The sequence below is a fragment of the Calidris pugnax genome, unplaced genomic scaffold, assembly GCF_001431845.1.
Source record: "Calidris pugnax isolate Ruff unplaced genomic scaffold, ASM143184v1 scaffold68, whole genome shotgun sequence".
Taxonomy (NCBI): domain Eukaryota; kingdom Metazoa; phylum Chordata; class Aves; order Charadriiformes; family Scolopacidae; genus Calidris; species Calidris pugnax.
The window spans coordinates 1713291-1725022 of NW_015090921.1; the positions used below are offsets into that span (position 1 = coordinate 1713291).

Consider the following 11732-nt stretch of genomic DNA (forward strand, 5'->3'; position numbering starts at 1 on the left):
TGTTTTTTTTGTGGTTTTTTTTTCCTTCCTCCCCCGCCGCCCCCGGAGCGGGATGTCGCTGTCGGTTGGGATCCCCGATGCCAGGCGTTGTCATGGCAGCCGCGACCCTGTCAGGGAGGGAGGGAGGGAGGGAGGGAGGGAGGAGGGGTGCCAGGGGTTGGTTACACCATCCTCACCTCAGGCCTGGCACAGGGCAGGTCATCACTTCGGCACCGAGCGTAAGGTTTTGCTGGATGGGACACTTCACTCTTCCTGCACCTTATCTTTCTTTTATCGTGGCGATGCCACAGATGGAAATGGGAACTTTGTGTACACAATGAAGGTTTATGGTAGCCTATAGCAGCTTTGTGGCTTGGCACCAGGCCTCTGGAAGTCATGCTGGGGGGTGGGGGGACAGCCGGTTCCTCTGTGCCAGGAGGGCAGCATCCTTAATCTGTCTGTATCCTGGCGCTCTGCGTGGTCACTCCTGGGCTGCGGCTTCCCAGCACTTTAACTAAAAGTCAAGAGCTTTAACTGAAGCAGGAGCCAGTCTGCAGGATGGGCTGCTAGTCAGTAAAGCTGGAAAAATGGTATCAATGTCTGGATCGATGGGCGGAGGCCAACGCCAAGAAGGCCACCAGCATCCTTGCCTGTGTCAGGAACAGCAGGGTGAGTGGGCCTTGAGAGGTCATGGTCCCCCTGTACTGGGCACTCGAACAGCAGGGTGAGTGGGCCTTGAGTGGTCATGGTCCCCCTGTACTGGGCACTGGTGAGGCCCCACCTCGAGTGCTGTGTACAGTTTTGGGACCCTCACCACAAAAAAGACATTGAGGTGCTGGAGTGAGTCCAGAGAAGGGCAACGGAGCTGGTGAGGGGTTTGGAGAGTGAGTCTTGTGAGGAGAGGCTGAGGGAGCTGGGGGTGTTCAGCCTGGAGAAAAGGAGGCTGAGGGGAGACCTTCTCGCTCTCTCCAACTCCCTGAAAGGAGGGGGTAGCCAGGGGGGGTCGGTCTCTTCTCCCAACTCACAGGTGACAGGACAAGAGGAAATGGCCTCAAGCTGCACCAGGGGAGGTTCAGGTTGAATATTAGGAAAAATGTTTACACTGAAAGGGTTATTAAACATTGGAATGGGCTGCCCAGGGAAGTGGTGGAGTCACCATCCCTGGAGGTGTTCAAAAGATGGGTTGACATAGTGCTCAGTGACATGGTTTAGTGATGGGTTTTTTCTTTTACCAGAGTTAGGTTGATGGTTGGACTAGATGATCTTAAAGGTCCCTTCCTACCTAGACAATTCTATGATTCTGCTGTATTCTGGTGCTAATTGCAGTTCCTCATTCTCTTACAGACTAATGTATAGGTATTTTTCCGATTCTGATGTATTCTGATGCTAATTGCAGTTCCTCAGTCTCTTACAGACTAATGTATAGGTATTTTTCAGACAGACCGGAACTACTGTAAAATCACAGTGAGGGTACAATTAAGGCAGGCCTTAACGTCATCAGGGATGAGATGCCCTTGTCCAGCCAAGTAGGAATGTAGACACTGCTTCCCATGAACAGAATGTGAGCAAAGAACTTAGGAGCCTTCCTGTAGCAAGCAGAGCTATTGCAAGAAAATGCATGTTTGACAAAATAAAGCATGGAAGAGTTAACCATGAATCTCCTGGGGAAAAATCCCATCATTGGGAAGTATTGCATGGGAAATCATGTTCAGCATTTATGGATGAAATTTGTGGTATCAGTCATGATGTCTGAATTTCAGGTGTAATGCTAGGTTTAAAGTGAATGCAGCCGGGCATCTATTGATGAAATTTGTGATATCAGTCGCCATGTCTGATATTTCAGGTGTAATGCCAGGTTTAAAGTGAATGCAGCCGGGCATCTATGTGCTCCTAATGCTGTCAAGAGCCATTTTAAAAAAGAGTTCTTTTCTTCAAGGACTCTTCTCTGGTTCAGAAGCTTTTTTGACCCACAAACTGCTTGGAGCTCTGCAAACAATCTCTGGTACCTACTAAGAGGTGTTATCTGTTAAATTGAGTTCTCCTTGCCCCTTGGGAAACAGTGGCTAACAACATCTAACAGGTAATTCTCCATGCTGAGGGTGTCTGGCGCATTAACGGACTGAGTCTAACCATCAGGTGTCTCATCTGGTTGGCTTGAAGGACTGGTGGTTATGTCTGGCAGACTTCTCAAGAAGCAAGGTCACCTTACTTGATACCACCGCACAGATTCCTTAATGTTGGTTTTGGATGACACAAACTGGTGTCTGTGCTCTTCTGTTAGTATGAAACTGTAATCCTTTTTCCATGTAGCCCAGCTATGGCGCTGCCACATTCTCTTGGCTTCAGGAGTTTTCTAGGGTGGCTGCTGGACTTTCCACTTGAATAATTATTGCTGCGTTTCTTTGTGTCGGTGAAATGAGTGGTGAAAAACATACGCGCGTCTCCCCGTTCTGTTGGGATGTGATGCTCACTGTACTGGAAGTTTGGTATATATTATAATTTTAATTATGCCAACTTCTCATTTGGTGTTTGAGATTCTGAAGCTCAAGCAAAAGTTTCTGCCTGCGCTATTTGTATTCAGTCTAAAACATGCTGGCCTCTTACCAGTATGTTTGCTTTTTCCCTGTACCCTGACGTACTGCATAATCTCGTTAGTGGAGAAAGAATGCCATATAATTATTGTGATTTTACAGATTGCTGGAGGTCTGATCTGTGCAGCACCATGGACTCCTCAGAAGAGACTGGAGGCTCCTCTGCGGAAGAAAACTACTTTGTGAACTACACTTTCACCGACCGCTCCCACTCAGGCCGCGTGGCCCAGGGTATTATGAAATTATGCTTGGAGGATGAGCTCTTTGCTGATGTTACAATATCAGTGGAAGGCAAAGAATTCCAGCTGCACCGTTTGGTCCTCTCGGCTCAGAGTTGCTTTTTTCGTTCCATGTTCACTTCCAACCTAAAGGAGGCCCACAACCGGGTGATTGAGCTGCAGGACGTTAGTGAGAGTGTCTTTCAGCTGCTTGTGGACTATATTTACCACGGGACTGTAAAGCTGAGGGCAGAGGAGTTGCAGGAAACCTATGAAGTGGCAGACATGTACCAGCTGACTGCCCTTTTTGAAGAGTGCTCCCGTTTTCTGGCCCGGACGGTGCAGGTTAGGAACTGTCTGCAAGTCATGTGGCTGGCAGATCAACACAGCGACGTGGAGCTCTACACAGCTGCCAAACACTGTGCAAAGTCACATTTGTCCCAGCTGCAAGACACGGAGGAGTTCCTCCACCTGCCTCTCCGCCTACTGACAGACATCCTTACAGGTAAGGAATTCTTGAGACTAGCTGGGATGTGGATGTAGAAGGAGGCTTTCCGAGAGTCGGGCAGGGATTGAACAAAATAGACAGAAAGATCCAAACTTTCATAATCATTGTCTATTCAGAGGCTTAGCTAAGCAAAGCAAAACATTCTGGGTAACTTAATTGGAAAAAACCCACCCTATTAATTGTTACTGGACACGAAGCATCTAAACTATAGAAAAGGGACATAGAGGATGCTGGTAATTCCAAGGAGTTCCCAAGTCAATGGGTCAGAAGTATTACAGGTTTTTTAAACATAACTTAATAACTTCCAACTATTTCTTGTCTTTTTGTTCGCATTAAGATTAGAACAAAGAAGCCTTACCAGAAATGTACATCTTATGAAAGTCTTTTTTTTTTCCTTTAGTTAGTAATCATTTAGCATAGGAATGCAGCAACTCAACATTTGTAAGAAGGCTGTATTTTTAGACAATGTTATTAACAATTGTATATCATTATTAAAATTATTTAGAGTAGGCACTCAGCTGACTGAAATAGAGGCATTGTAGGCACTGTAACATCTTAGGTAATACAGTAATTGCCCCTCTTGTAAACGTAATAGCCTTCCACAGTAATGGATGCAGTGACTCAGTGTTGTGAAGGATGTGTCAACACATCAACAACTTAGTCCAGCTGCCACCAATCCTCAAATATTTTTTGCTGCCCTAGTGGGTACTGCCAGTACTTGAAAACCTCTCCATGATGCTGCAGTCACAACTCCATTTTTGTGCATTTATGTATCCTTGCTAGAGGATGCAAGAATGTAGTAGAAGCTCATACATTCAAATGTGCTGGACTTGGGACCAGAGAGATTGCCCCTTTTGTGCTTTACTTAAATAATTTTGTAGATGAGAAAATAATTATACTTTGTGTGTCATGTGTTTTATATGCTTTTACAACAATAAACCTACAGTGAGTGGCTTCTTTGGAATACTGGCAAATCTGTCTGTAAGACTTAAAATAGCCTTTAAAGTGGATGCTGTGCATATGGGAGCCTTTACAGATACAGCATTGAATCATCTCTGTTGCATCTAAAGAAATTCACAGACAAAAACCTATTAAGTACTGATAGCTCAAAAAACCCTACAATAAAATTAGATTAATTTTGATAACTATCTAGGTAAAGTTTTTAAATTAGGTTGTGAGTTCATAAAAAAAATAAAATTCCTAAAATCATGAAACAAAGCCATAGAGGTCATTCACCCTTAACTTCTTAGAGATTCCAGGTAGTAATGATAGTTTTAGGACTATGGCATTTAGTGGTTTTAGTCCTAAATTAAAATAATCGCTCAATAAAACTTTTCTCTGTGCATGATCTATTTCTATATATAGAATCCCATTACTCAATATTTATTTAGCTTATGAAATAGGTTAACATCTGAAACATCTCCTACTGCTGGTAAGGAAAACCTTTTTCTCTTGCAGTTCCTGCATCTTGGTTTGGTTAATAGAGAGTTAAATAGAAGAAGCTATTAGTGGCAAGGATTAAAATTAATTTTATGTAACAGTAATTTATTAAGCTTACCTGTTGTTGCACTCTAGGAACCATTTCAAAATAAAAGTTTTTCCATTTAACCACGACATGTGATGGATCGCTTATGGAAATCCCTTTTATTAATAAACAGAGCTGAAATACCTGCTTTTGTTCCACGTTTTTCCTCCTCCTTTCCAGTAGAGAGAAAAGTGTTGGAATTTGTTTGGTGACTTCAGTGTCATTGAATTCAGATTTTATCATGAGAGCAGACTACAAAATCAGAGAGCCTTCATAGGGAAGCCTTTCAATGGATCCAGGCATAGCTGCTGGCTTTCAAAGTGGAAGTAAAGACCTAAAATCTTCTAGGTAATGACGATGATGCAATGGTTTGTGGCATAACCAAAACTTCCAATGATGTCTGGAAACAAATTGAAGCCTGCTGCAGCCTGTTGAGTGTTTGCTGCTGTCACACTGCTAAGGAAAGCTGTGGTAGCTGGTTGGGGATTTCCAAATGTTAAGAGGATAGCAGCAACACCAGATGTTCAGTCTTGAGGGTCAGCTGTCTGGCAGTGCTCAGAGAAGGAACATGTCTGCAGATGACCTTTGCTAGATAGGTTTTCTAGGACCAGCCAGAAAGGCAGGCAGCTGCTGAGCTTCTCAAATAAGAGAATCTTTTTGCCTAAATGCTAAAATAAGGAAGTATTTTTCATCATCACAAAGCATGGAAGTTCTCTTTCTTGCCCCTCTTTCTCTCGGACGTAGGTTCCTTTGTTGAAACTCATCCAAAGTGCTTAAGATCTGGCAGCTGTCTTCTGCTATTGATCCAAACTAATTCCATGTAAATGTCTGGCTGGCAGTCCTCATCATGCCTGCCAAAATCTATAAACCTCTGTAGCTTTCTTTCCTCTCTAGAATGCAGGGTTTGTTGGGGGGAGGGAGTCGCAGGAAAAGGATGTTCCTGAGCACGTATACTTTTGTGTAGATATCATAGTTGCCTTTCTGTCCCCAAACCGCAGATGGCGTTCCATGTTCTCAGAACCCAACGGTTGCCATAGAAACCTGGATCAACTTCAACAAGGAGGAGCGAGCGGGCTTTTCGGAGACGCTGCGATCGAGTCTGAAGGTATAAAAAGACCTTCTTTTCCGGGGTTGGTGTAGCATTTGCTGGTTTCACACTTCCCAAGGCAGGGTATTGTGCTCACAGGTATGACTTGAAAGTCACAAAACACAAACGTTACTGAAACTCATGGTGCTTGCGTGAGGAATACTTTCATTGTCATAAGTAGAAACCCCACTGGCAGCTTTTTAAATTTAACCTGAGGCTGCTTTCACTTGTGATTGGAGCAATGCCACAAATCACTCATTTCACCAGATGCTCAGTTACCACAGAGACCATTCAGAAATCTGGGTTGGGCATTCCCCTTATAAATTATAACTCCATCAGTGATGTAAGGGAGGCTTACCTGAAACGCAGACACTTGGGTTCCAGTGAAGTCTGTTGCTATTTTGCTGTCAGATATGGCTGGTATCTTGAAAAGGCTTTGAGGTTTTGGATCCTAAACACTGCAGGGTGGCAGGACTGGGGAAGCCAGGTCGCACACCTCAGGCCCACAGGTGGGTCCTAAGCTGAAAAATTCGGTCCTGGGCATCACTGATGTTTGTGTAAACAGGTCCAGTCCTGCTGATACGCTCCTCCTTTCTCTCAGGTGATTGGAGAAAATGTTCACATCTACCTGATCGGAAAGGAGTCGTCGCGTACGCATTCACTTGCTGTCTCTCTGCATTGTGCTGATGATGACTCCATAAGTGTGAGTGGCCAGAACAGCCTGTGTCACCAGATCACCGCAGCCTGCAAGCACGGCAGCGACCTGTACGTCGTTGGTGGCTCCATTCCACGACGCATGTGGAAATGCAACAACGCGACCATAGACTGGGAATGGTGTGCCCCTCTGCCCCGCGACCGGCTCCAGCACACCCTCGTCTCCGTTCCAAGCAAGGATGCAATCTATTCGCTGGGGGGGAAAACTCTCCAGGACACTCTCTCTAACGCCGTCATCTATTACAGAGTGCGAGACAATGTCTGGACAGAGACCAGCCAGTTGGAAGTGGCAGTCTCCGGAGCTGCGGGTGTAAACCTTAACGGTGTCATTTACCTGCTGGGCGGGGAGGAAAATGACTTGGACTTCTTCACCAAGCCCTCTCGGCTAATTCAGTGCTATGATACCAACACGGAGAAATGCCACGTGAAGCCATACGTCCTGCCTTTCGCGGGGCGCATGCACGCTGCTGTGCACAAGGATGTGGTGTTCATCGTCGCCGAGGGGGATTCCCTGCTCTGTTACAACCCCCTTCTGGATAGCTTCACCCGGCTCTGCCTGCCCGATGCCTGGAGCTCCGTGCCCTCCCTCTGGAAAATCGCCAGCTGCAACGGCAGCATCTACGTCTTTCGCGACCGCTATAAAAAGGGCGACGCAAACACTTTTAAACTTAACCCAGCCACCTCTGTCGTAACGGTCACGAGTGGCATCAAAGTGCTGCTCACTAACCTGCAGTTTGTCCTGGCCTAAGCGGGGGTAAAACGGGCCCCAGTGACAGAAAGGGCAGCTCAGAGTCACCCACCGCCCTCAGCACCGGTCCCAGTTACTCACAAGATCCAGTAAAGACCCCCAGAACGGGCTTTCTGGCTGTGGGCCTATTCTTTTACATAGCACTATTGAAGTTGAACTGCTGCATCTTAGATTTCAGATGAACTAAATGCTATTACTTTGATCCCTCGATGATAAGCTGCTTGTGTTTGAGGCCCAAACTGCAGCAAATGGCTTTTTTAAGCCTGGAACCAGTCTGCCAATAACAAATCCTACGGCGTATGGACAACATCCTCCTTGGCCCAGACTGGTAGTTTTAACTGCCTGGGAGGCTGTGCGTTGCTGCCATGTCAGTCACAGAGTTAGGTGTGCACTGTGTCCTCCAGGGATGTCCCCATTTAAACGTTCCTGTGTCCCTATTGCAGAAGGGGGGGACTGGCAGAAATATTTACAGCAGATTCCAGAGCTGACGCCAAGACCTTTAGTAGGTTGCATCATTCAGCACTTCTCCTAGAGGAGTGGTAGCAAACTGGGAACTTGCTTACTGCTCTGTCATCACTTAGCATAAAGAGGGAGATCGTTTTTATGAGTATTGGCTTCCTTTACTGTCCAGGGAATCCCCACCTGTAATCATAACATAGTGTTGGTGAAAGACGGAATTAAGACCACTTCCTCCTCCCCCTTTCTGTTGGCACTGTAACCCTTTGGGTAAGAATCTGAATAAAGTCTCTGCCGAGACAAAAGTTTTTCTTTTCCTTTCCTGCAAATTATACGGAACTTCTTGTGGATTGCAGTTCAGCTCAGCACTGACACTGTGTGTGGGAGAGAAGAACTACGGGGCTCCAGGAGAACTAAGATATTAGCTGTAAGGAAAGAAAGTTTAATGAAACAGCCCAACATGCTGTAATTTCTGTAAAAACTTCTTTATTGACAGTCAAGAAGTACAACATTTAAGCCTTCTTTAGGTCATTAAAAGATAAGGTTTTTTAAAGCAGCTGAGAGAGATTTTGATAGTTCTTACTGACACTATGCAGTTGTCCCAGCGATCACATTCCTGTGAAATTTTTCCAGGACCTGGACTTGCTTGCGCCGAATGAGGATGTGGGGACGGATCTTGGCAATAGCCTCTATTGCTTCCTGAGGGCTCCAGTGATGCAGCTGAAAAGGCAGAAATTGAAAATCCATTCCATCCCTGTATCAGTTAATAACAGCCTTCCTGGAGGCTACGGGCAACACTAGAGTTGTGAGAAAATTTACTGCTTTGCCCCTTCGGTTTACTCCGTGTTCCTTTCAGAGGGGCCTGAATGTCAATGCCAGCTCGTTAAATGAGTCCCTCAGTTAAAGTGAGATGGTTGCTGCCTGGGACCTCCATTTTCTCTGGTTCATGCTTCCATCATGTTGTGAATAGTTTCCTGTCCTGGTCCCACCAGACCACAGCAAAAGTGCAGCTCAGGTTTTTTTTTAAAACCTTACTAGTAGTCCCATGGCACTTCAGCACTTCAAAAATTTTCAGCACTAAGGGAAAATTTTCTAGGGAGCAGTTAATAACACCAACAGAAGAATCCAGGGGTGGGATTTTGTTCTTAGTGCTGGCTTACCCAGTTGGGTCTGTAGAGCAGACAAGGGGTCGCTTGATCCCAAACTGTATTTATTGAAAAGCTTAGAAAGGCTCGCCTTTTCAGTTAACCAAGGAGAAAATCTAGTCAACAACAATGGATGTTTATCTGCTCAGTAAACCTACCCTCACCCGTGACTTGTTATTCCCTTCTCAATCTGTCCCTCCATAGAAAGAATTAAGAACAGCAGAATCATTCAAGACCCATTGAGAACTTACTATATTAACAGCCCAGAAAAATGAGCAGCTTCGTGAAGTCTTGACTGCTCTGCCAGAACCAGCAACAGATACCATCAGACCATGTGTTTCAAAGCTGTGTTGCAACAACAGTTTCTCTTTCCCCTAAGATCAGAAGGTCTTTGCCAGTGCTAATAACGGAGCTGGCAGATGCGGATCGCACAGATGAATGAAAAAATTACTTAAAATGGCAGCTTCACCAACAGCTCATTGCCAGGAAGCAATTACCTTGACAGCATCATAAGCGTGGATGAACAAGGTAAATTAGATTATCAAAGGAAGCTTAGACCACAGTTCAGGAAACACTTAAGTTTCACTTGTTCATTTACCCTGCACACTCTACAAACAGCAATGTAAGTTTGGGGCCCAGCTATCCCTCTCTTTTAAAACAGGTCTCCAGCCCAAACTCCATATATCATGGAAGATTAATGCACCTGTACATGCTCAGGCTTTCTTGAGCAAAAGCAGGCTGTAAAGGCTGGCTGTATTCACCCAGACTGTATGAAAATAAACCCCACTTAGCACAGAATCCTTCTTACTTGAATTAAATACGCTGCCACCATGGTGGCACTGCGGGAGCGCCCTGCCTTGCAGTGCACGTAGACGCTGTTACCGCACGCCCGGTGTTTCAGGATGAATTCAACACCTTTGTGGAGGTTTTCCAAGGTGGGGACTCCCGTGAGATCCACGGTGCTGAGACGCAGTTGCTCCACTCCCATTGCCTCCCATTCCTGAAATGGACATAGCAGATTCGAGCAGTTAAACTTTATTTGGGGGGGGGAAGTGGGGGGGGGTTGCATATTTTTCCAGAAAGAAAGCCCAGAACCTGTTGAGAGAGTTGGAAAGTTCACAGAATCACAGAATCCTCATGGTTGGGAGGGACCTTTGAGATTGAGTCCAACCACAAAAAAAAAACAAAACAAAAACAAACCAAAAACAAAAAAAAACCCCCACACCACCCACAAACAGACACAAACCAATGTTCTCAGACACCAGAGCCTGCCCTGAAGGGCCACATCCACACGTTTCTTAAATCCCTTCAGGGATGGTGACTCCACCACCTCCCTGGGCAGGCTGTTCCAGGGCCTGACCACCCTCTCAGGAAAGTCATTCTTCCCAATATCTAATCTAAACCTCCCCTGCCCCAACTTCAGACCATTCCCTCTGGTCCTGTCGTTATTCCCTTGGGAGAAGATGCCAACCCCCACCTCTCTACAACCTCCTTCCAGGTAGCTGTAGAGGGCAATGAGGTCTCCCCTCAGCCTCCTCTTCTCCAAACGAAACATGCCCAGTTCCCTCAGCTTCTCTTCACAGGACTTGTTCTCCAGACCCCTCCCCAGCTTGGTGGCTCTCCTCTGGACACGCTCCAGCGGTTCAATGTCCTAAATGTCCAGTGTCAGTGGGGTCGTAAACAGACTTTGAGCGTCAATCCTTGAAAGGGGATGCATGGAAACCTCAGCGCTGACTCAGGAGAAGTTAAAGGGAACTGCCCAGAGATGTGGCTCGGCTAAAGGAAAGGCAGGGAGCTGGGATCTCCTCCCGGAACAAGGCGCTCCTGTATTTCCACGGTGATGCCGGTGGATTTAGCGCTGCCCTTCCCTCTCCGCCGGGGTCACGCTCCGCACCCTCACCCTTCACTGCTTTGTCGCGCAGTTTTACCGGCCGGTTTAAGGACGGGGAAGGCTAAGAGGCTTTGCTGTCAGAGCACTCGGCCGGTGGCTGCCGGGGTGGCGGCAGGAGGCGGCCAGAGCCTCCCTCCCCCGCGCCGGGACCCGGCGGCGCCACACGGGACCCTTCCCGGTGTGCGTGTTAGGGGGGGGGACACGACACACCGGCGACCTCCCAGCCTCACCTGAGGGGAGCAGCAGAGGAAGCGGGTCTCGTACTCCTCGTTGAGGGTGACCACGGCGCGGACGTTCTCCTCCGCCACCAGCTGCGGGCACGGGGCAGGGTCAGGGCACCGCCGTCCGGCCCTCCCCGGCCCGCCCCGCCGCGCCCGCCTTACCTCACGGCTGCGTCCCCTCAGCGGCAGCGCCCCCAGCAGCACGGAGCCGTCGATGCGGTGGAACCAGGGTCGGCGGGAGCCGGGGAGCTGCGCCCGCGCCGCCGTGTACAGCAGCGTCGGGTAGAAGAGCAGCCGCGCCGCCCCGGCGCCCAGCGCCTCCGCCACCCCCATCGCGGGGGCACCGCCGGGCCGAGGGGCGGGAGAGCGCCCCGGACGAGCGCACTCAGCGTGAGGAGACGGGGGAGCCCGGGGCCGGGAGAGCGGGGCGGCGTCAGGAGGGGGGCGGGCGCGTCGCTGCCGCCTCGGCCCCTCCACCCCGGGGCCGCCGTGGTCTCTCCCGGAAGCGCCGCCATCTTGCGGAGCCGGCCTGAGGCGGCGCAGGGAGGCGAGCGGGGCGCGGGTGGATCCCCGGGGGCAGGTGAGGGCGGCGGCCGCCAGGAGGAGCTCGGGCCGGGCCGGGCAGGGCAGGGACGGCGCGGAGCGGAGC

The 11732-nt window shown here is 48.4% G+C and overlaps 3 protein-coding genes across 4 annotated transcripts in view; 2 read left to right on the forward strand and 1 right to left on the reverse strand.

The window, feature by feature from the left end:
• The window catches only part of KBTBD4 (kelch repeat and BTB (POZ) domain containing 4), a 9858-nt gene extending 1727 nt beyond the window's left edge, over positions 1-8131 (forward strand). The window contains exons 2-4 of the mRNA XM_014950178.1: positions 2673-3293; positions 5820-5926; positions 6510-8131. Of these exons, the coding sequence (XP_014805664.1) occupies positions 2702-3293; positions 5820-5926; positions 6510-7370 (1560 nt within the window). The 5' untranslated portion in view covers positions 2673-2701 and the 3' untranslated portion in view covers positions 7371-8131. The remainder of the gene's footprint in view (positions 1-2672; positions 3294-5819; positions 5927-6509) is intronic.
• Positions 8132-8292: 161 nt separating this feature from the next.
• Positions 8293-11487, reverse strand: PTPMT1 (protein tyrosine phosphatase, mitochondrial 1). The gene is made up of 4 exons (XM_014950200.1): positions 11246-11487; positions 11093-11173; positions 9780-9971; positions 8293-8546 (listed from the first exon to the last, which is right to left on the reverse strand). Exons 1-4 carry the CDS (start codon positions 11414-11416, stop codon positions 8415-8417), a joined length of 576 nt encoding a protein of 191 aa, XP_014805686.1. The 5' UTR covers positions 11417-11487; the 3' UTR covers positions 8293-8414.
• A 99-nt stretch (positions 11488-11586) lies between these two features.
• Positions 11587-11732, forward strand: part of CELF1 (CUGBP, Elav-like family member 1) — a 61211-nt gene continuing 61065 nt past the window's right edge. Inside the window, exon 1 of one of the 2 annotated variants that reach the window (XM_014950190.1) lies at positions 11587-11663. The gene's annotated coding sequence lies outside the window, so the exon portion shown is untranslated. The remainder of the gene's footprint in view (positions 11664-11732) is intronic. The other variant, XM_014950180.1, reaches the window with a different exon arrangement.

What these genes read in the sequence shown, in the direction of transcription:
- PTPMT1 (XM_014950200.1), bottom strand. Translation starts at nt 11,416, where the DNA reads ATGGGGGTGGCGGAGGCGCTGGGCGCCGGGGCGGCGCGGCTGCTCTTC. An exon ending in TGAGGGGACGCAGCCGTGAG is followed by an intron (nt 11,174 to 11,245) that starts GTAAGGCGGGCG and finishes CCGTGCCCGCAG; the next exon opens with CTGGTGGCGGAGGAGAACGT. An exon ending in TGGCAGCGTATTTAATTCAA is followed by an intron (nt 8,547 to 9,779) that starts GTAAGAAGGATT and finishes CTGCCTTTTCAG; the next exon opens with CTGCATCACTGGAGCCCTCA.